Source organism: Podarcis pityusensis, assembly GCF_964106645.2.
Source record: "Podarcis pityusensis genome assembly, chromosome: 4".
Classification (NCBI taxonomy): Eukaryota; Metazoa; Chordata; class Lepidosauria; order Squamata; family Lacertidae; genus Podarcis; species Podarcis pityusensis.
In genome coordinates, this window is record NC_138027.1 from 46,390,636 (window position 1) to 46,416,003 (window position 25,368).

The 25,368-nt window shown below is 38.0% G+C and overlaps 1 protein-coding gene across 21 annotated transcripts in view; it reads right to left on the reverse strand.

The window, feature by feature from the left end:
- Nucleotides 1-25,368, reverse strand: part of ROBO2 (roundabout guidance receptor 2) — an 835,262-nt gene that overhangs the window by 390,364 nt on the left and 419,530 nt on the right. For all 21 annotated transcript variants that reach the window (XM_081003977.1, XM_081003969.1, XM_081003975.1 and 18 more), the window contains exon 2: nucleotides 18,451-18,777. In XM_081003977.1, coding sequence (XP_080860103.1) covers nucleotides 18,451-18,777 — 327 coding nt within the window. The remainder of the gene's footprint in view (nucleotides 1-18,450; nucleotides 18,778-25,368) is intronic.

A 25,368-nucleotide genomic window follows, 5' to 3' on the forward strand; every position in this document is an offset into this window, starting at 1 on the left:
AGAGGTTATATTAAAGATTCCTGTTCCATACTGTGCCCATCGTCTTCAGAACTCTGTAATAGATCTGAAATCAATATTCATGTAGCATCTTAAATTTACCATTTTACCCTTCTTACAAGCAGCTCCACAGGGCCCATAAAATCAAGTGGTTAAATTTCTTTTAAAACCAGTCAATTATAAATATAGGGCAATTTATTCATTAGGAAACTACTCAAGAGTTTAGGTTCTTGATTCTGCACTTAATCTTTTGCTACTGATTTCCACACAATCTGTTTTATAACAACAAGCAGCACATTCCGAATAAGCTATTTCCTCTTGACACAAGTAGCTTCCGTAACAATCTATGACATGTCTACTGAATGTAAAGCAGGAAAAATAATATTGGTTGAAGGCTAGGGAGGAACTTGGAGGGGAATTTGGAGAGCAAACTACAAGCCTGTCTGCATTCAATTTTGCATTAACGGGACATGGTTTCTGACACCACATCTTCTATGACTGCTATCCTAACCATGTCTACTTAGAAATAGGTCAAGTGAATTCAATGGGACTTACTCCCAGGTAAATGAGATTGAAACTACAGCCTAAGCGAGAGGTGCCAGTGAAGCTCACTGTTCTCAGATCTGGAAATCCTTTCTTCAATGACAAGATGAGCATTACAAATCTTCCTGAGTTCTTCTTTGCCTCTGATTAAAATTCAACCTGGAAAAGATTCTCCTTTCCTCCCACCGACCCAACCAAGGCAGCTCCTACTCTCCAAGACTCTCTTACTTCTCTTTAAACAGTGCCTACAGGACTAGAATCAGTAGCAGCAGCTGTGCTACTGTGTCAGTACCCCTTGTGCAAAACAACTTTTCCAAGGGCCATCAGAGTGTATGCTAAATTTGGCTTGGCACTTAAAATGAGACAAGTCACCACCACTAAAAGCAATGTAAGGGGGGAAAATAACTACATGATAGCCTGAAATAATGTCAAACTGTACACAGTTAAATAAAGCACAGTGTGCACATTTTAAGCTGCCAAAAATACTACTGAGCTCTAGAAACAATTTAACCAAAATGTAAAATATTAATATTATTAAAAATGTAATCTTAATGGAAAAAATCAAGTGACAGATATTCATGCATCACCACATTTGTTTATGTCAATGAACCATACTTCTTAAGAGGCTCTAGAATAATGGCGGGTCAAAGGAAAAGACATCAACAGCAGCATCTACACCATAAGAAGTGAGGAAGGATTCAAATGCGACCTTTCTAGCCAGCATTCAGTAAATGAAACAGCAATTTCAATACTGGAAGCACCAACTGGAAAAGGCAATCTGCTATACCTCCCAAGACTAGCCTGAATCAAGTTTCAGGAAGCAGTAGATGTGTCAGCTGCAATTCATCAAAAGATTCAAAGGACGAGATTCACAGGAGGTTTGTCAAGAGGCAAAGAGAAAAATATAGCCGAAAAAGGCCCAAAAGGCACAAATGCAAGAGGAACAGGTGACTAAGGAGGACATCTCACACTTAGCCATCAATCTGCTAAGCTTCTTATTACTCCCACCTCTTTATTATAACTTCTGTTTTTATTATGTTAAAAGTTGCTCAGTCAGATGGACAGGGTATAAGTAATTGTTATTGTTATTTCTTAATACTTTTAACAAAATTGCAGAATTTTGTCATGTCAGGTGTTGGCCACTTTTGCCTCTTAATTCGCAGTGTGTGTGTGTGAAAACTATACAACATTATTTTCAAGAAAGACTTAAGAACATGAAGCGGAAAAGTCAGGGAATATTTAGAGTACTTAAACACATTTCCAAATTGATCTGCATTTTATTTGTGCACTGAAATGGAAGACTAAGAATATTAATATGGCAAGTTTGACATTGTAACAATTGATGCGAATGCTAGTATCTAATGATAATTCTTACATGCTTCTATCAGTGAGAGAACAGAACTATTGTCACCTCTAAGTGTATGTGTAGTTTTGCTTCCTTGCATTTTCATAGCATGGACAAAAGAATAAGAGTGCACTTTCAGTCTAATTTACGTGCATGTCAATTGTAAGACATTTTCTTAAAATTCTGATGAAATAATTAGAGTGATTACAGGTTAGAGATCAAAAGGACAATTCCCTATCTAGGTAAAATTAATTTAAGGTACTATAAACACTTCTGAGCTCCTCCATATAATTCTTCTGGCTGTCATTTTCTTCAACTACCATCAACTAGGAGATGTTCTGCAAAAATCAGCCCTGTTCCCTGTCACTATGATCATGTCATATCTTCCTAAGCTATAGTAGTTTCCTGTTTCTTTTCTCATAGATACATACTTTTATTTGTATGCCACCTTTCCACAGTTCAAATCATGCTCAAGGAGGCTTACAACATGAAAAAATACATGGCTACAACGTAACAACGGTAGTCATAATAAATAAAATATTTAAAAACACACAACCAAGTGGAACAACTTCCACATAAATCACAAGATCTAAAATAAAGATACAAAAGGCAACAGCAACATACCCTGCCAACAGAAAACACCACACCCCAGCCCATCAACTTCAAATTTTTTATTTGTCAGTTTAAGGCTTAACATATTTCTGCTCTGTTGGCTCTTTTCTTATCGCACCATTTCTTGTTCTTAGCATTCAAACTAATTTCCTAGTGTTCCCCCTCTCCAGTTGCTCTTTTCCACTTTTGAACACAGTGCTCCTTGTGCTTTAAACCAGGGGTAGTCAACCTTTTTATACCTACCACCCACTAATGCATCTTTCTTGAGGGTAAAATTTCCTTACCTCCCACCAGTGCTCGATGGAAGGAGGATTCAGCTCGTGCCGTAGAACTCCCCACCGCCCACCTAGAATCCTGAAACGCCCACTAGTGGGTGGTAGGGACCAGGTTGACAACCCCTGATTTTAAACAGTCACTGTTCCACAGGTAGTGATGGCCACCATCTGAGATGACCTTAAAAAGGGTCATGGACAACTGTCTTTCAATGATATAGTTTTAGTCAAGCCACAGCTCACCCACGTGAGTCAGATATACTGCAGGGCAAGTAAAGAGCTGACTCAGCCAAAATGGGGTTTGCAGGTGCCTGCAAGGCCCTGTGCAAAACTCTCTTCACACAACTTGGCAACCAGCTGATCCAGTTTCTAATTATTACATACGTATGTGTATATACACCAGTATATTTATATGTGTGTGGTATATGCATACAAACAGAGAGAGAACATGTTTGTGTGACAAGTTGGCTGGAAGATTTAGTGCTGCATCTGATATCTTTCAAAGCTCCTGGTAAAGCAGCCTTTCACAACTTGCGGGTCCCCAGATGTTGTTGAATTACAACTCCCATCACCCCTAGCTATCAAGGCCAGAGCTCAGGGATGATGGGAGTTGTAGTCCAACAACATCTGGGGACCCACAGGTTGAGAACCACTGTAATGTAAAGCATTCTACAAGGCTGCTGGGACTTGCAGGATACTTTGCAAGGGCCTTTGCCTGCACAGTTTGAATTCAAACTCTGTGAGTAAAACAGAATCACCTGACATCATTTAAAACTATCCTTAAAATATAGAATTACAAATTATTCATTTCTGTACTAGCAAGTATGACTTATTCAGTTTTGTAAAAAGAGGCTAGTATTGAAAGGCTAACATATTTTAAATTTTTTAGAATGCATTAATTTTGCAATTACTGTGAGTGTTTTTTGATTACATATTAATGTTAATATGATTACATACTATGTGTTCCTATTTCAGATATGATTTATTATTAATACAATAAAATGTACAGAGATAAAAAAATGAAAAACAAACATGCTTAACAAGTTTCCTGAATTAGAAATTCACTCAAGAGCATACATTTTTCTTTCAGTGCTAAATGCAGTCCCTACTGTCGCAAACATAAAAGTATGATTTTTCTTTTACAACTATTATACCACAGTCCTATGCATGTCTAAAGGTAAAGGTACCCGTGACCATTAGGTCCAGTCGTGGCCAACTCTGGGATTGCGGTGCTCATCTCGCTTTATTGGCTGAGGAAGCCAGTGTACAGCTTCTGGGTCATGTGGCCAGCATGACTAAGCCGCTTCTGGCGAACCAGAGCAGCGCACGGAAACGCCGTTTACCTTCTTGCCGGGGCGGTACCTATTTATCTACTTGCACTTTGACGTGCTTTCGAACTGCTAGGTTGGCAGGAGCAGGGACCAAGCAATGGGAGCTCACCCCATCGCGAGGATTCTCACTGAGCTCAGGGGGACTTACTCCCATTGAAGTGTGTATAGAATTGCAGTCTTAGTCAACTCTTTTAAATACTGTAAATCTGAATATTTTGGACACAACAGGTTTAGGTTGTTGTTTGTTTTGTTGCTATTTTTTTTATTCCAAGTTCTTACCAGCATGGGAAAGAAGCTAGATCTCAAATTAGAATTCTTAGTCTCTAAAGATAGGAAATTAAAGTTTGACAACTCCCACCAAAAGCCCAGATTCAACCTCAAATGCAACATTTACTTGATATTTCTACAGAGTGCTTTAGTACTACAACAGCAGATAATCTTCTAATTTCTGTGACACCTGTCCTATTAATTAGAAATGTTTCCAATATCCAGATCTATCATCACACAGGTAACTGAGCATGTTATTGTCCAAGCATATGTGTTATGAATTCTGAAATGATGGACTATGCCAAGGCCAGATGTCAGAGATGTTAAAACTGATAATCCATCAGTAATTTTCTATCTGTCGGAATAGCTCTGACCCACTGAACTAAATAAATATGTTTAATCACAAACTGGTCAACTTATCAAAAAGTGCCATAGGGTAAACAGAAGGTCTTGTCAAACAGAGGGCAGGCATTGCCTGAACTACAGCTACGCACAGAAGCCTGGCAGGGTACCTTATCTTAATATCTTTAGTTTCTGAAATACACAGATAAAAAAATCACATTAGAAAATCCTGCATTATTTATAAGGAACTATACCCCAAACAACATGCATTTCTGTAGAGTTTTCCCCATCTTGTGGGAGTGGGGTGGGAAATCAACCACCATTTCTTCACAAATCTTTAATGAACACAAATCAAGCAAAATGTTTATGCCTCAGGTCAATGTGAATTCCAAAAATACCTGCTCCTAGAAGATACAGGCCCTCTACACTTGTCTGAATTGTGCCTTGAATCATCTGTTACCTGTTACAGAATGAAATGTGACACGTGCATGACTAAAAATAAATGTCAGATCAAGTGCTACTACTCCACACACTATCAAAGCATTCTGATGAAACTAGTGAAAAAGTAGTTATTCCTCTGAAGTAACATACCAACAACCCAGAGATATTAATGTGTCACTATACTGCTGTCCTGTGTTGGCAGCCATGACAGAAAGCTCTTGAACTTGTTTATTCACACTTGTTTAATCCTGTTTCCATACAGTGCCTCACAGCCTTTGGGGCTGAGAAGATGGATGAGGAGAGCTAAGGCCACAAGGGGTCGGGGTCACAATGTCACTGGATCTCATTAACTACATCACTCACCGCACCAGACACTTCAGAGGTCAACTCAGCTGAGGACGCTAGGATAGGTGATGAAGGAATGGCTGACACATGCGCTGATTTTTTTTTTAATCCTGCTGTTGATATCACATATATTGAAATAAGGGCATTCCCTCAGCTTGCCCTTAACCTGCCTAATATGTTGGTTCATTTTAACACCAATTGTTTAAAGCTTGTTTCCACATGTCAAAGCAAAATAGCTGAAAAGCAACAAAAGTACACAAACGGGGGGGGGGGGGGGAAATCAGGACGTAGGACTAGTTTTATAAAGCAGTGTTCTGTATGATTTTTTTTAAAATTTTGCAAACCAACTCACCTTTTACCTTTACCTTACTAGGAGAAACAGAAGTTCAACTGCATAGCTGTGCATGCTCACTCTCTGTCTTTACACATTAACTCTTGTCTCTCTAATTTAAAATTGGAATGTAAACAAAATAAAGAAATAGATGACACACACACATACTTTCCCACCGTATTTTAAGGTTACAAAAGACCATATGAACCCAGCTGTTTTTCATATAGGAAACACAGGCAAACTCTCCTGGTTGTTCATTTGTGCCAGTGAGACTGAGTGAACTTGCTGACAAAAGACTCCAAATGTTGCGATGCTTTTATCAAAACTTTTATAAACTTTTTAAAAAAAATTCTTCAGACACTTAAATGCTCAAAAAGAAAGACACGTCCAATCAAAAAGAAAAAGCTGAGAAAAAGAAGCAAGGATACAAGACAATTGGGTTGCTGTGCAGCATTTTCTGAAGCTGCTGTCACACGGTAGTTGAAGGAAGAACATAAAAGTCCTGCTGGATCAGGCCAAAGTTCCAATGAGTCCAGCAGTCTGTTCTCACAGTGGCTAGCCCACTGCCCATGGAAAGTACACAAGCAGAACCCAAGCACAATAGCATTCTCCCAGCCTGCAATTCCAAGCTACTGGTATTCAGAGACAATAGTAGTGATCAGCAGGGTGGATGTGCTTACCTGACCATCCTGTCACCAACATTGTTGTGGCTTACCAGAAAGCAGAGGGTGGTGGTGAGGTTGGCATGGTGCTCCTGCTGGTACATTTGCACGGCACCAAACTTGCTGCTGCCTCACCCCTCCATCTCTGCCTTCCAGTAAGCCACTGAGATGCCAGTGACCTGAGACCAAACAAGTGCTGCCCCTCTCTGACCACAACACTTCAGAGCCATACTGCCTCCTAGAGTGGAGTTGGAACATAAGCCTCATCCTCCATGGATTTGTCTAATCCTCTTTTAAAGACATCTAAGTTGGTAGCCATCACTACGTCTTGTGGGAGAGAATTCCATAGTTTAACTAAGAACTGTGTAAGTACTTTCACCTGTCCTGAAGTTTTCAACATTTAGCTATATTGGAAGTCCCTGATTTCTAGTATCAAAAGTGAAAGGGGGGAACTGTCCCCTTTCTCCACAACATGCGTAATTTTATACAACTGCATCACATTCCCTCTTGTTTGCCTCTAAAATAAAAAGTCCCAAATGCTGTAATGTTTTCTCACTGGGAAGTCCTTCCATACATCCTACTTTACTGAGGACAGCTGCTTATGTGAAGAGCTGTCAAAGGACAGTCCTCTATTTGAAGTTGTCACTTATCTGAAGAGCTATTTAAAGTCTGATCTGAAGATAAAGTACCACAAGAAGCAGAAGCAGGGACTTTGAAGCTGCCCATCAACAGCACCTGGGTAGCAGATAGAACAGGCAAACAGCTTACCTGTTTGCATTATGGTGAGATGTACTGTATTTCTATTTAAATTAAATCATTTCAAAATCTGGATCTGCACATAAAAAATTAGCATGTGCAAATTTGAGGTAAACCTTTTCCTTCTTTTCCTGTCTTTTTTGGTGATGCATTGAAGAAGGCTGAAGAAAAAGGCACTCACTTTAGGGATGAGTGTTTTCCACTTGTGGAAATAATTTTTTAAAAATTCATGATTTTCATAATTTTTTCTGTGCAAATCCCAAATTACCATGCACATGCTAGAAAAACACTTGAGTGAATTTAAAGGCTGTCAAGATAAATGGACCATCAGGTTTCCTTAATATTTTGTTACTTTAGCTTCATATAATAAAGCTCTATAAATTCTAAAGTTTTTAATCTTCAAGCTCCCCTGACCTTTACACATTTTCCTCTACCAACTTCTAAAACATCTCCCAAATGACAAAGTGAGTTGTAACCTCCAAAAACCCAAGCCTCAATAAATTTGCTCATCTCCAAGGTGCCATGAGACTGTTATTTTTTTCTGGAACAAATGAACATGGCTACACTTCTGGAAGTTCTCTTGAATGTTAGTATCGTCAGAACTGACAAGAGATTTCCTTTGTGTATATAAAAATGTTTCATTAAGATAGAAGAGAAGGGGGCAAAAACAATTGATGGAAGATGATATAATAGGAAAAACAGCTCTGAGATTCCAAACTGTTGGGAAAACTCTCATATTAAATACCAAACTCTTTAGATAGGCAAGTCCTGGGTTTTTTTAAGCGTGATTTTTAAAAGTGTATCTTATTTTTCACCTCAAATGGAGGAAAAAAAGGAATGCCTAAATAATTAGAACTGTAACTACTTCATTTGTTTTTTAAGCACGCACAATCACATTACTTGTTAGTCACTTGTTATCAATAAGCCTAAAATACATTTAATAATATAAACATAAATACATTATGCCATTTTAAAAATTCATACAAAACACCTACCATTCAATATATATACACACAAACCAATCCCCAATGAAAATATGGTAAGGATGTTGAAAGCAAACTGTATTTATGCACCATTTTGAAATCAATAGGTCAGTCATTACATTAGTATCTATGGCTTTAAGACTTAACCCTGCTATTGTTCTCTGTGTCTATTATGTCCAACAAGAAGGAAATATCCAAGCAAGATGAGGGAAGAAAATATTATGACTGCTTGCTAATGTGTCAAGGCCATTGTCTCTGCTTGGACATGGCAGTGCAAGAATATTTAGCAACATGTATATCAAAGAACAACAATTCTACTCATTTAAGAGAATACTGTCAAATATTATCTACGGAAGTCATGGTAACGGCACCAGTTCTTTATATAACTCAGATATTTGCCTGTTACTTACTAGACTGAAACCACTGGCTCCAGTCATTCTGAATACTGAACAGGCATCAGATACTTAATTATTCAAATATTGTGAAGTGACTCCCTACATGAAAAATGCAGAAGTTTTCATCTCTTGAGGTTACAAAAAAGAAAGTGATAGAATTCTACTTTCTATAAACAAAAGTAACTACTAATAATGAAATCCCATCAATGTCACCAACTTTACCCCAGTGATTTCTGACAATTAGGAGTTCAATGTGCTTTGTTAGTATTTAGATCATGTAGTGTTTTGTAAATGGTTTGGAGTGCTGCTTCAAATGGTTTTTTTTTATCTCATCTGACATCATAAATTGTACAACATGTCTGAGGCATATGCCAACAATAGCCAGTATTTTAATTAATATTCAAATAGCACTTGCAGGTTTCTATACAGAGAGAACAGAGGTGTGGAAATGCAAATGTGTTAAATAATATGATGTGCTATCTTGATCAGCTATGCTGTTTTCTCAAATGACTAAAATTGGAAAAATACTGAGCATGCCAAAAGTACAAGGAACAGAGAATAACAGTAATCAACCTATACAGCATCAGACTGTTAGAATAAAAATGATATAAGATGCGCTATAAGATGCCTAGCTTTAAATACTCTCTCAAGAAGAATATGTAAATTTCAGTAGCTTTCCAAACTGTACAAAAAGTAGAATTTCACACAGCATGCCAGCCATGCCTTCTCTACAAAGTGTGAAGAGGATGTGTCTGCATGTGTGCTTCCTGCCTTTCAAACATTACAGAAAATACATAGTTGGCATGTGGTGGAAATGTATTTGCCGTAATCTGAAACATTGTTAAAAATTAAACAATCCAAAATAAATAGTAGAATAAAAAATATTTCTCAACAAAAATCAGTGACATTGAAATGGGGCCAGTTCAAGTATGTTTACCCCAATGATGAATAATAGTTCATTAAATCACGAAGTTACATGATCATCCGGCTAATGAAGCCCGGTTTCATATTACTGAAGTAGTATGTCAACCATGGAAAACTCCCCACGGTTCAACTCTACTTGCATGGTAATATATAAACTTCTGGTATAGCATTCATTTTCAGGAAGTATCCCTTTTCCACATAAAGCATTCATGCTCAAGGCAAGAGCCAAACAACCTTAGGCTGCATGATTTTGCATTCACTCAGTGGTTAAAGGTGGATGTTCAGAAATGTGAAATCTGGCCTCCAATGCACAAGAGAGATACAACTGTATGTCTGATGTCTCTGCTGAAGCAAACTCATAATTATTTGTTTTTGCTGTCAGTATTAGTCTAAGAGTGCCACATATTATTACAGTTAGGAAGTTACTGCAGATTCAGTTTTATTGAATATATGATGCAGCTACAATGAATCAGTACAGACTATGAAGTGCACTTGTCCATAGAAAAATACGGTAACTAAACATCATGTAACACCCATCCCCTCCACACAAGAGAAGTACTGCTTTGTCCATCCATCCCAATACTGTCTACTCTGACTGGCAGTGACCCTCAAAGATTTCAGATCACATCTCATGCAAAATGCTTGTGCTTCCCTTTAAAGTCATATGGGTCTTATGACCCAAGTATCTGAAGGAACACCTGCAACCATATCAATCTAACTCTATAATGAAATCATTTTCATAGGCTCTCCTCTAGTGCCTCAACCATTTAAAGAAAGGTACCGTATTTTTCGCCCTATAGGACACACTTTTCCCCCTCCAAAAATGAAGGGGAAATGTGTGTGCGTCCTATGGGGCGAATGCAGGCTTTCGCTGAAGCCTGGAGAGCGAGAGGGGTCGGTGCGCACCAACCCCTCTCGCTCTCCAGGCTTCGCGGACGTCTCTGCAGGCAGCGGGAGCCAGCGCTGGGCTCCCACGGCTTGCAGAGAGCTGCCTGTTTGGGGGCTGGGGTCGGGGGAAGCTCGGGCTTCCCCCGCCCCAGCCCTGCGCCTGGGGGGAAAATAATTTTTTCCCCTTTATTTCCCCCCCAAAAAACTAGGTGCGCCTTATAGGACGGTGTGTCCTATAGGGCGAAAAATACGGTAGATGGAGGACAGGGAGAGAAAGGGCCTTCTCAGTGCGGGTGCCTCATTTGTGGAGTTCTCTCTCCAGGGCTGACCCACCCAGCATCAACATTGTTATCCCTTTGGCACTGTATTCCTTTCAGGCAATGTCATTCTTATCGTCAAAACTTTTTATTTCATTTTTTATTTCATAAAATGGTAAAAGAAAAAACACCTCAAAGGCTATGCCTTTATATCCTTCATGAAAGGATAGTGCTTTTATTGTATCATAATGCTCTCTTGCTGTCTCTCAATGTGCTATTGTAATAATTTATATTGGTTTTGTATACTGTCCTGGAAACTCTGCTGAAGGATAGTATATACATATTTTAAGGGGGGGGGGGATCACCTGAGGTGCTAGGAACTGAATCAAGATATTCCTGCATGGAAAGTCTTTGCATTGCCACAAAGCTATGTCCCTTCTGCAATGGGTTGCAGTAATGTAACTGCAGAGTATGGCATAAGCAATCTTACACATTCGGTAAAAAAAAAATGGTGGTCATGTAAAAAGGGATAATAATAACAGATCCAAAAGCAATATTTCTAACCATATCAAATTCTCCACTCCAAGAAACTTATTAGATCTACGCTTCCCAAACTCAAAACTTCATTGAATTTACTTGACTGACTCCCTGGAGGTTATCTACTATATTCCAATCTCACCCCTTTTCAGCTTCACTTCCCATGCTCCTTCAACTCCACTCAAGATAATATGGTTTGCATAAAGTTGAGTCTTATGAGATCACTCCTTCCTTTCCACAATTCCTGTTTTAACTTACACTTTGAGGAATCTTGATTTTTTTAAAGGTATTTTAGAGATGTAAAATTGTTGCATCTAGCCAGCTAGTATCTATACTTCCAAATCTGAAAAAACACACACTGGATTTGGTTTTGCCATATGAATTATACTATATTTTTATTTTTATTTTTTAAATACTTGGATTTTTAGGTACCTTTGATCAAATTTAATTTTATCAGCAATCTTATAGGATGGTTAGTCAGTCTATAATATGGTGGGTCTTTTAATCTAATCCTTATATTGGTACAAACTAGAGAGACATGAAACAAGATTAGACATATTGTGTGAAAAAAATTGGTTCATGTTTTAGAGTGATGCCCTTGCTAAATTCAGTAAATGCCATAATCTCTTATTCTGACAGATAAAAGCATCAATTTACTCTAGATTTTAAAGCAAACAGGATCATTATGTTTGGAGAGTGGTCGAGAGCTTGCTATTTCAGCAATCTGTGACCTATAAATAATGCAAGACCATTTCCTCTCTTTAAATGAAATCAGGCAAGCACCCTGAAAGATGGTGGCCAAAATACAGCCTTTAGCTATATTATTCAGTATCTTGACTAAATTAAAAAGAAGGTTATTGTTCATTATTTTATCAGCATCAAGCCTCGTTTTTTTACTGGAAAAAGTGAATTTATATAAATTGTTTCTAATTTTTAATATACTGTATGCAAACACAAAAAGTAGGGAAGCCCTGCTAAATAAGTGACTTGTGTTTTGTTCCAAAAGAAAGGGTAGGAGGGAAATGATCAGTTTTTGCATGACTTTTGACCTCTGAACCACAACCTTCTTGCTACTAAAGCATTCAACACCTCATTTAATCTCTCTCCTCACTACACTGGCCCAGTGCTGAAAAAAGAAAAGGGAAAAAAATAATCTGGGGACTTCATCAATTTTTCATGAATTTTCATTTAGGCCAGAGCCCCCCCTTACAGTGGTCGATAGATCAAGCGGCTGCCTCATATTTAACACCTGGGGCTACAGCTGCTATCTCTAGTACTGCAACCAACTCTGCCTGGATAAGAGATAGTGCTCTGGATCTGAGACAGTCTCAGTCAGCGCTAGGCTCTATGTTCTCTCTACTCTAAGTGCAGGTATGAATCTTACCTTTGCAACTTCTTCAAGCTGTGTCTCATGATCGTTTCAACTGGATTTGAGTAAATTAAAGGTACTTATATATCAGTTAATGGTTCAAACAAGTCCTAACCTTATTAAGGTTTATGCAGATTGCTCCTAAACAAACTGCAAACTGCAAATCAAGATATGGATCAATCTTATGTTTCATCATGAGAAGGGTTTTGGAATTGTATAAGAAACTGCTGCAGAAGAGGGACTATGAGTAACATCATGGAAAGAGTATTTCTCTGATTAAGGTGAAGCTGTGAAGCTCCCTTGTTATTTTTGCTATAGAATGCCTGCATGTTGTTTAAGTCATCTTGTTATATTTATAGTATCAGAATGTGGCTTATTGGTTTGTTACTATATTTGCTACTGCTTTGCTATGTAATTATGAAATTGTTTTGCAGTGTTTATTTGAAATGTATTCCTGTTCTCTTTGTTGGAATCTGCTTTGAGTGGCTTGCAAATAAATTGAATGAATGAATGATTTGGCTTGTTTTAATCTCCAAACTGGAATAAAGTTCCTAGATTGACTTTCCCCTTCCTTGGCAGCTCTCAAAGAACCAGACCAATCCTCTTGTGCTGCCAGCAGGGTATCAGCTTTCTTCTTTCCTTTTCTTCTCTGTGGTCCTAACATGCTGTGCGGTGCATTATGACTGAAAAAGCGGTTTACCATTGGGAGTACTTTGGGGACTGAGATTTGGGTGCAGAAGGGTGTTTCTTCATTTCATCAGATTAGCTTGAGAGATGAACTAATGCGTTTCAGATTTGTTCTAGAAACAAATCTGTTTATTTCCGAGTTATTCTGAGCAGAATTTGGGGCAGTTCACCCTTCTTTTATTACAAGATATCAGCCCCAAATTACAAATTAATGAACATATAAAGAAAATAGGGCATAAAGCTTTTGGGACAGGTAGCTTCAGGTGGGGGAAAGGGATAAAATCCCTCTCTGCTACGTCCTGGACCTAATCTAGATTAGGGGCCCCATGGCTGTTGTTACTTAAAACATTAAGAGATTAGCAGCCATGGAATTCAAACATGTGTCAGTTATGCCTGGTTTTAGTTTTATTCATTCTCTTTCAATTAGTAACTATTCCCAGCAACCCTTTCTTTACTTTCCTTGCAGCATATTATTTATTTAGTGCCAACAGTCAATTAAGGATATTTTTTTCCATATTCTACTTACTATTTATTAAGGTTACAATGATATGTACATCAGACCAAGTTCTGTTGAAATCAATTGAACTTATATCTAAATATATAAACATAGGACTGCAGAACAAGCTTATCCAAAATTAAGCTTAAAACAAGCCAAAAATATCAGGTGAATGTAATCTTTATTGCAGTCCAAAAACCTGTAACACAGATTCAGAATAAAATGCAGATTCATACAGACAACCCCCTGGAAGAGGGAGACCGAGACAATATTTGTTTAATCTTCAGTATGATGATCTTTGATACATATGACTGCCTAAAGAAACTTTGCCACGGCCACTGTGATATCATTAGACTTGTCATCCAGAAGATATTTAGTATAGTAGGCTTCAGATTCACCCAGCCGATTTGCCAGTAGGGGTTTAATCAATAGATCCCTAGCTTGCTCATATTGTTCGCAATGCCTCATACAATCGACGTCCTGAGAGCATACACAGAGCCTATTTTGATAAGGGATGCCTCTCAGTCTGCCATTTAGAATTTCTGATGGAAATACATTTAATCTGGCTTTGGTAAAGAGATGCCAATAAGTTGGTACAGACAGATTTCTAAGATATGCAGGTATCTGAAAATTGTACCCATAATGAATTCCTACTGCTATCAGGCCACAGATAACATGAGATTGAGATTAGGAGATCGCTATGTGATATGTCCCAGAGCCTTTGCCTCGGAGATTCAAGGGCAGTATCGTAGCCCAGATGGTACAATAGAGAAGGCGGCATTCAAATCGAAGTGGCTTTTCTGACCATAGTTTTCATGCATGAGCTGATAAACTCCTCGTTGGTTAGGTGTGGGAGTAACCCCTTCCCTAGGCCAAAGACTGAGATCTTGAGCCAGTATCTCAGGGCAGCCCACTATGCTTTACTTGAAAGGGGGCATATCAGGTGAATGAGAAAATGTCTGAATCGTACGAAAACTGAAGGTGAGTTGATTTATAATCAGCCTCAGTTAAAGTAGAATAAAATCATGCACCACAAATCATGAACCCTGCATTATTTATAAAGATTCCTTAAATAAATTATTTTTTTAGTCAATTGTCTCTTAAGTATCTAGGATAGAGACAATACTTCAAACTCTGTAACTCTACCTCCAAAGGTGGTAATTAATCTAGTACACTACTAAATTTTATCTGAATCTATATATGTAGTAAATGTGCAAATTTCCGTTTATTCTAAAATCAATGTATTGGAGCCAAATACATCTTGTGTGAGTGAAAAGGCATTTCTACTCAAACAAGGTTTCTCCTGAGTTCTGCTGATGTAGCTCCCTATGCCACACCTGACACAGTTGTGGTGCAGGTTCACAGGTGGTGCATGGCATTGCAATGAAGAGGATGGGGGAAACTCTGAAGCCCTTCATGAAACCAGACCAAAGTTTTCAATAGAAGCACTCTGTTATCTGTGAAAGTTTGTAACTCAATTCCATCAATCTTAATGGAACATCTTCACATAAACATACCACGATTTATCTTAAAGGAAGGGCAAACAGCTTCTCAATTTAAATAGCTAGGAACCTTACCTTTAAGACCCAAAGAGTTTAACTGGTAAATGCAAACTATGAAACTTCAAGGCTATAAAAACTGTAAAATAATGTAGTATCAGGTGCATGATCACATTTCAAAAACTCTTCTCTCTAGTTTTTGCCTTAGATTTCATGTTCTCTGATCTTTGGTGTGTTGTTTTTTTTATTTGTCTACAGTGAATCCAAGGGTTTTTTCCCCCTCCCCAAGGACTTTTTTAAAACTGACTTGCAGTTCATGCATGACCTACCACCAGCTGCAGTGGTTAAGAATTTAACTCGGGAGATTGCACATATTGTAACTGGAGACTCACAGCAGTCTCTGAAGAAGAGATCAGTGATATTCAATATAATAAAGTATACTTTTATGTTTTCAAAAAACAAGCAGTTTTTCTGGTATGATGAGGAAAAGCTAGATGAAAGAGCTAAATAATTCTTGGTCTATTAACACATGAATTTATGGAGTAAAACCAAATTTAGTTAAAAATTACAACATGATGATGGCGATGATGATAGTGATAATATATTGATATGTTTAACTTTTACACTACCTATTTATTACAATTATCTAAATTCATAAATTAGTAAACATTGAGCAGTGAGAAAATGTGATCAACGGTGCTTTTTATGTATATCAACAAGGTACCCTTTGGGGAAGGATGAATGCTCTCAAAATGAATAAAATTCCCAGATTTATTTATATTCTGAGAGGATTCCCACCTTTTATAAAAAGATCATATTTCCAAAAGTTAATCTCTTTGTTTAGGAAATGTTTTTGGGGATCAACAACACCGAGAATATCCGTGCAAAGAATGAAGTTACAAATTAAAGAAGGTGGTTTTGGAATTCCGAATTTGGAACTATATCACTCTGCCTATTTATTGACAAGTACTAAATATTGAAAACCCACTGTTGGTCTTAATTTTCTGATGTGGGCAACCCTAGAATATACACACCTTTAGTTGGTTAGACAATAGTAGGATCAAAATATTTGAAATCCCAGTTGACTCTGGAAACAACTAAGTCAGTTAAAAGGATATGGAATATATTGTCTATCAAAAACAAATTTGATCTATTCTCACATGCCAAAATTTCTTTGTGGGGAAATCATACTCTAAAAATTTGGGGGAGGATATAGTGACATGGAAAAATGGGAAGGAAGCAGGTGTGTTGACTTTGGACCAACTAATAGATGAGGAAGATGAATTTTATACCAATGATGTTTTAATATACTCTATCAGATGCAAGTCAATGGCAATATCTTCAGTTACAACCTCTAGCAAGTGAGTTTGGGCCAGCAGCCCTCTCAGCTTCTGAGACACCTGAGATATTGGAACAATTTGATAACTCATTTGAAACTTAAAAGCCAGTGGTTATTTATTTATAGATATTTATTAATGATCACTGAGTTTCATACGTAGACTAAGAAATGGCTGGAATAAAGAATTGTAACTTTCAATATTACCTAGACAGTGGGAAAGGTATCAATGGATCTTAAATTAAGACTTACACAACAAAAAAAAATGATCAGGATTTATACGACTCCTTTATGTTTGTATAAAAGAGGACTAAGATACCTCTATGCTGGAGATGTGGCAAGGACAGTGCCTCTTTGAAACACATGTTCATACAACGTTCTAAACTAAATTTTGGCAGGAGGTGCTGGACTGTGTAAGTCCAGTGAAGCACCTACTATATAGAAGTTAACAATGGGACAATAAAAAAGTATTATATGCACCCTAATGGTGGCCAAGCGACTGATACTGATGAAATGAAGCAATAAAGATACAATCCCCTTCAATCAATGAATTGACAATATGACAATACTCACAACTTATGAACGGACTGCTTATATATGTAGTCTTTGCTTGGATAAATATGACAACATTTGGAATGAGTTTATCCAGAATGTAGTAAGTTATTAATATCTACATATGTATTAGGATAATAACATCATATTTATTTATGTAAGAATGTATGGGGGTATATTACATTGTATTTTTTTCTGAACCTTTTTTCTTTCCTTATTTTTCTTTTGTCTGTATCACTTTATTTCTTTATATTTGAAATTCTTTCAATAAAATATTATTTGCAAAAATCAAAAGAACAAAGTACAAAGTACATCTTGTTTGGTGCTTCTACTATAAATGCTAATACTTATACAAGTCTACCACACAAATAGACAAAAATCACCAATGCCAACAAGAACAAATTTCACACAGTTTAAATAAAAATGCTACTTTTATCCTAGCAATCGCCTGATATACTGAGAATTTTATGTCACATAAACATCTCACATAAGTCAAAATCTATTCCAAGGTACACATTGAAAATCCTCTCTGCTCTATTCTTCCTTTACAAATAGGTTCTTAACCTTGGCTGGATAATGCACATAATCAATAGAGGAAACAGATTAAAAAAAAAACCCCAACCCACATTATATATCTATTATACCCTAAAGTCAATTCTACTATACTATACAAATAGTAAAATTCTTCCTTAATTTGCTTTCATGAATAGGTTCTCCCTCAGTGCAAACAGTGGTTATCAAAAACACCATAGATGCCTTCAGTGTCAAGTTTTTAAAAAGCTACTCCTTATGTATAGTCACATGCCACACGCACAATGTACGGACTATGGTATGAGCATATGAAGGCTCTGAATTTTCCAACAATACATGGGAAAACTTGACAAGATGTCTTGATAAAAAGAAATAAATAGGCAGTGATGCATATATAAAATGACAGCTATATTTTGACATTAGGCGCAACAAAACCAAATTCAAAAGGACATTATACTTGAAGGAAAGATTAGGCTTCTTCCATGGTAGCACCATTCATGATTACATGAACCACAACGTATCTTAGTGCCAATTGCGCATTATGTATGGCCACTGCACTGAATACATGTGCATATAAAAGACTAAGAAATAGGAACATTTCTTTTCAGCATTCCCACATACTTTATGGGTAATTCAAATTTAACAGATCAAAGTATATAGGAATGCTTAATGGAAAATGTCCTTATTTCTATTGTGAATCAAAGTAACTACACATTATCTCATGACATTAAGATAGTGTAGGGGTTACTTACGTGCTACTTCCAGCGAAGCATTACGACTCACAGCTTCTCCTAGATAGTTCCTTGCAACACATACATAACTTCCTTCATCTGGTTTACTCCTGCGTCCATGTACGATTCGTAAGAAAAATAAAGATCCACTAGGGAGCAGCATGCGGTGTGAGCGGGGATCATCTTTGTCAGTCTCCACACGCTCTCCATCTTTATACCACTCAATAGTGGGAGTTGGCCTTCCTTCAGCTTTGCAGTTCAGAGTCGTTGGCTCTCCTTTAGAAACGATTACATCTGACGGATGCTCTACAATTCGAGGTGGAAAGTCCTCCTGGCGAAGACGAGATCCTAGGGACAAAGTGCAAGAAAGGCAAATCATCAGCAAGTTATTTTTTTAAACTCACTAGTTTCTCTAAAGCATTTCTACACTAGAAATAAAACAGATGCTTTCAAGAATATTTTAGGCTGAAAATCTGGCGTGCAAACACTTTCATGGGAGTAAGTACCACAGAATTCAACATGTCTAACACCTGAATACAGTCGTACCTCGTTTTGCGGCTGGGATCTGTTCCGGAGCCCCGGACGCTAGCCGAAAAGGATGCAGGGCAAAGCGCCATGTCTGCACGTGAAGTGGTTTGCACTTCTGCACATGCGGCAAAACCGGAAGTACCCCATTCCGGTACTTCCGGGTTTGCCACGGACGTTCACCGGAATGGAAACTAGACAAGGCGGACATTTGCAGAGGTATTACTGTAGCTGTGTTCAGGACTGCACTTATTTGCCACATTGATACAATCATACACAAATACCTCAAGGTCAGAAAGTTGCTCACAAGTTTATAGGAGAGCAGCTGGCACTGAACTCAAAACAAAAAATTTGTGTATATATTTGGGAATAGGGAAAACTACATACAAAGCAAACAATCACTAGGTGAAACCCACTTTCCCCAGCAACCCTCTTTATAGTCTATTTCGTCACATATCCCTGTAATTAATACATGATAGAAACTAGACAGCAACTTCATAGCAGTCTGTCCCAAATATCAGAGACTAGGAATGAGTGGTGGTCTCGGCTACTACTATCTGACAGGCATGCCCACTTCTAATAAATATTTGGTTTCTAGTATTGGACTCGGTTTTCTGAATAATGCTAGTAATATTTTAAGTGACTTCAACTAAGAATCACATTTTTTATTGATATTTGAAATATGTATTGTTCATATATCCTTGCGGACTATGGGCTAGCCTAATCATCAAGCTTATTGTAAGGTGCATTAACTTGATATGTACACCCCGGCTGTTGCTAACCAACTCTCCATCAAGACTCTTATTTTGAAAGGAATGAAAATTGCAGCACTGTTATCACACTTTTGCAGGATACTAAAAAAAACCCCCCACCACACTCATTTGCTATACAAGCAAGAATCTGACCTATACACAAAAGCAGTAAGATTTCACATGAAAGACAAAAATAAATTGTTATGTTTTAACACTTATTTATAACCTACTCTTGCAGCCTGAAATGTAAACTGTTTTCATTGCATATTTCATTTATGAAAACTCAAACACATTATTTTTTGTTAAATGTATACTAAAAAGGCATTGCAAGTGGCTGTGCATCTTGCCAATTCAAATACTTAACCTGTATCAGAGAGAAAAGGTAACCATTTTATTCATTCTAATAAACTGCTTTTAAAAACCTTCGTGCATTTCCAATTTATTTGATAAAACTTTGGTTTATTAAACTTCCTTACTGGTAACATCTCCGGAAAACCAGAGATCTATTACATCTTAACAGCAATAAAAAAAAGCAAGTTGATATGACCATAACTTCACATATTTTTCTAAAATATAATTAGATTCAATGATACTTAATCACAAGGGCAGATTGGCTCAAACATCTAGAAATTGACTTAAGGCATGCCCACTTGTCGCATCAAGGCTAAAATTAATGTTTTCTGAGTGGCTGTAACAGTTTTGGGAGAAATAGTACTTACCGTATTTTTTGCACCATAACACTCACTTTTTTCCTCCTAGAAAGTAAGGGGAAATGTCTGTGCGTGTTATGGAGGGAATGCCTACGGATGGCGAGGGGATCTGCTGCAGTGAGTGAGCAGAGGATAAATGGTTCCCCTTCCTTCCCTCCTCCGTGGCTCGCTTTGAAACAGCAAAGCGGGAGAAGAGCCGCTGAGTGGGGAGGAGAGAGCCTGCTTCTTTAAAGGAGCAAAGCGGGAGAGGAGAGGAGCTACTTACACGAGTGTAAGCGGCTCCTGTCTGGTTGGTTCCTTTAAAGCAAGCAGGCTCTCTGTCCCTCTCTCCTCCCCACTCAGCTCGCTACATAGCAGCAAAGTTTTTCAGCTCGCTAAGCCGGGGATGAGCGGGGAGGAGGGAGAAAAGCAGAGCCTGCTTGCTTTAAAGGAGCAAAGTGGGAGAGGAGAAGAGCCTTCTCCCCTTATACCCCTCTTCTGCATTATTAGCAGCATCCTTCTCCACACACCCCACGCATGCTCCTTGTCCCTTGAGTGCTTTTCCTTCCCTCCCCACTTAAAACGTGGTTACAAAGCACGGATCCACATGGATCCTCAGGATTTTTGCACTGGGTCACCCCAAATTCACCATCAGATCACATAGCATGTCCATGGCTACATCTTGCACCAAAAAAATCACGCATCCACTGTTGCCTGGGGCCGCAGTGGTGCAAAAACGTGGTTACAAAGCATGGATCCACATGGATCCTCAGGATTTTTGCACTGGGCTACTCCAAACTCAGTCAGATCACATGTCTGTGGTCACAGCATGAACCACAAAAATCATACATCCACTGTTTCGTTTAGAATATTTTTTTTCTTGTTTTCCTCCTCTAAGAACTACGTGCATGTTATGGTCGGGTGCGTGTTATAGAGCGAAAAATACGGTATTTATTTATACCAATTCTAGACAACCCAGTCACCAAAGTTCCCTGGGCTGATTACTAATATTTGTGCAACCCATACAGCATCATAAAAAATCTTAGAGCTATATGAGAACTGATATTGCATGTTTAGAGTAGTTGTTACAGTTGGAAAATGCTGCCAGTCTGCTCAATACAAATATACCTTTACTTCTCATAGGTTGAATTCTGAAAAACCAACCTACACTGATGTAATGAACTGGCAGGACAACGGCGAGAAGGAAGGGGATCTTAGTGAGCTGGGACTAGGCCACACCAGGGCAAGCAGGGGATGGGGAAGGAAGTTCTCACAGGGTGATGGAGCATGGCGAGGGGAACCAGAGCAGCAAGACGCATCACCAGAGCCAATGGGCCCCCAGTGTCCCACGAACATAGCAGGCTCTAAGGTATAGGGAGCAGCAAATTTGCATGTGCGAGGGAGGCGCTACTAACATACACACTTCATTCAAACTTCAATTCATTAATACAGAAATTCATCAACTGAATGTTGTTACAAATTAAAAATGTGAATGTCTCCATCCCTATCTTCATATAAACACTTTTACTGATAAGAGCCTTCTGCCATGCCAACTCTTTCCTTCCTGCTCCAAATCTGAGAAAAAAATAAACTTGAAGATGCCTTTTTGTTCCATTTTGTATCCAAAGGTAGCAGATGGCTTGCCTTGAGGGTGAAACTATTATGTTTTCCTCCCAACAATAAAAACCACATGCAACCAAAGTAGACAGTTTTCACTTGAAATCAACATCAAAATATCTTTCAAATATGCATCTTTCACACTGATGATGCACGCTGAACTGGAGTGTTTTGGTTTTGTTGTGTATGTTTGTTGCCCTGTTTTACTAATGCAGCAGGATATCGTTAAGCTGTAAACCTATACCCACTTACCTGGCAGTAAAACCTATTGAACTCAATGTGACTAACTTCTTAGTAGACTACTTAACAGTGATGGCCTATAGTCATTAGTGGCAGGTGAGCTGTTCAGTTCAGGCATTGGACAGCTACTTGGCTCAGCAGCTATGTGGTAAGGCAGGGAATTGGTGGGACAACTACCATAGTCACCCTGTCAATCTGCTTTCCGGCAAACTTAATAGGTGGCACTGATAGGAACAGGTATAATAATAATAATAATAATAATAATAATAGGTTCCTTTATTCTTATTCTAACACCAGTTATGTTACAGCAGCTGGCACTGTGGAACCAAGTACCAACCCAACTGGCTCCAGCCATACTCATCTGCTGCTAACTTTGTTTTCCAGAGTGGAAACCACTCTGGGGAAATTAAGATAGTGACAGGCACAACTACTATTGTCCTGTAATTCTTGCTAGTGTAAAGCATCTCCTAGGGCTGTTGGGTCCTAAAGTCTCCTGCCCTAATGGCACCACTAACAGCAGTTCAACTTTAAATAAATGTAAATAACTGATTTTTAAGTTAACTGGTAAATCACACAGGCAGACAGAAAAGTTACCTGAATGGTTCTGTTCAGAATGGCACATTCATCATGCACTGACTACAGCATCAAGTGGTGAATTCCACACGTGAAATTTTCATGGATAAAGCATGTGTATTATCCAAAGTCAACTGGAAGTCTATACTTTTCAAATGCCATACTTCACATGTCCAGATGGAAGACATTAAATAATGGTTATACTTCTGGAAAATATACCTTATGACAGGGAACCAATCAATGAAACTCTGACTACCAAGGAAACAATACACTTATGGAACAGGAATCTACACAGCCAAATCTACTGTGGAAAACTGTAGAAGCAGTGGTGCTAAGTTGCTATCAGCAAAGTCCTGGAGTTATGAGCTGAATATTTTTCCCAACACTGAAAGTCACTATCACAGTAATGCATTTTCTAGTCAAAAGAACCAAGTGTTACATATTAGTAAAGACAATAGTGTGCTAGGTAGAAGACAGCATATAGTTCAGGAAGATAAAAAGTAACTTTTGAGTATTTGACAGTGCTCAACAATGAGTGCATCTCTAATATGGAGACACTACAACTTTACTGTGAATCGTATTTTACACTGAAAATGTCTTACAACAACTCTGATATGCCTAATTAGCTCAGATTACAGATCCCATTCAGTATCTGGCAGAATGCTCATCTGATGCCACTATTTAAAAATATCATTAGCATTACCAAGCGATTTCTAGATATGGTTCTGAATGTGACTCAGAGAAAACTCTCATGTTTTAAAAATGTAATGTGGAAAGCAGACTTATAGGGAAAACTGCATGACAGATGTATTCCAGGTGTTCTATACAAGCTTCCTCTGTGATTTGCTACAGTAAAACTGCCTTCATGTGCTGATTCTGTGCTTCCCAGAAAACTCTATGTGGTCATTGTGGGAATCAGAATGCTGAATGATATCACCTTTAATCATTTCTGATGTTGCTATGATGACAAGCCAATATTGCCAGCTTCCTCAGCAGCCAGGACCTGGGCTAACAAGTGCTGCATTTCTTTATTCAGTCTGGAACCACCATCTTTCTTCTTCTCTTTTCACAGTCAAGGTGATTCTTTCTTGCTGATGACGCCCTCCCACCACTGCCTATTCAATATAAACCCAGTTATTTATTCTTTTGGCCTGTAATGCTCAACTCTTAACACTCATTTCTGCCATCAGGATTAAATGGAATGCCCTTGGGCCTGATGACAGAACACACACACACTGATTCACTATGCCAACTCTTGGCACTTGTTTAGACAGTACTTACTGATTTTTCCTCAGCTCTCCTGCTTCATTGAGTTACAGTCAAGGCTGGCAGATACCAGGAATGTCACATGTAATAACTTCAATTTGAAAGCACTAGTATAGTGTCTCACTGGAGTTTTTGATGAATGTTCCAGGTTACAATTTCTATTTCACTAAGCACATCAGATTTCTCTGAAGAATGACAATAATCTTACTTATACAGCATGCTATGTATAACATTTCTTTTTTCTAAGCCTGGTATCTTGTTTGTTCTGCTCAAAAGGTGGAACCATTTCATACATCTTCTAGGTCAATGTTTTTGTCTTAATTTTTTTAATTGACTTAATATATTTTCTGCTTCCATTAATGTACACCACAATGCCATCACAAAGCAGAAATTGTATAATGCTTCAGTGTACAGCTATGACAAAGCTTCCTTTAAAAGCTTTTACCCATGGTGTGATTTATTTAATCCATTTTGTTCCACCATGAGCAGCACTGCACAAGGACACAGGAATGAAAGGTGACAGAATAGGAAAGCAGTCTTCATGTTGTTTACCACCATGGCAATAAATCTGTGAATAAGATCTAAAAGTAGTAGTAAAGCGAAAGGGATAGGCTGAGGAAACAGATGGTACCATTTCAGGTCATAAACATTAATTGACTGCATATATTCAGTAAGCATAATGCATGCTGTCTGTTTCTGCCCCCAAATAAAATAACAATATTTAAACTTTTCACAATTCACATATGTTGCATGCAACTGAAGCTAAGGGGATCAATGATGATGGCAGATCATTGTCTCAAACAAGATTAAGATAGTCCTGCAGGTCTTCAAAAATATGGGAGCACTTTTGAGCAATATTCTTTATTTTAACACACTGGCATTATCTTAACCAAATAAAAGATAATAATTTGAACTTTCAAAAGGTAAAATTTCAGAATTAAAGTAAAGCCATACTATAGAATGACAGAGGTCATTATAGTGTCTCAACACTTTTATTCTCCTTCTCAAGAGCCTGCTTATGATTTATCAATGAAGGAATGTAGTAAAAGATTAGAGAATAGTTCATTTTGCATTGTCCACATTCCATATGTAATTTCATTGTGATATGAGCTTAATTCAGTATTTATTAATGGGAAAATGAATGACTCTTTATTCACATTGCTCACACATTGGCCAAGTTTACAAGCTGTATTAAACCATAGGTCACACAAGCCTAGCTTATTATGTTGTCCAAACCAAGGCTCACATTTTGTTGCCTCCACACAAACAATGAGTGG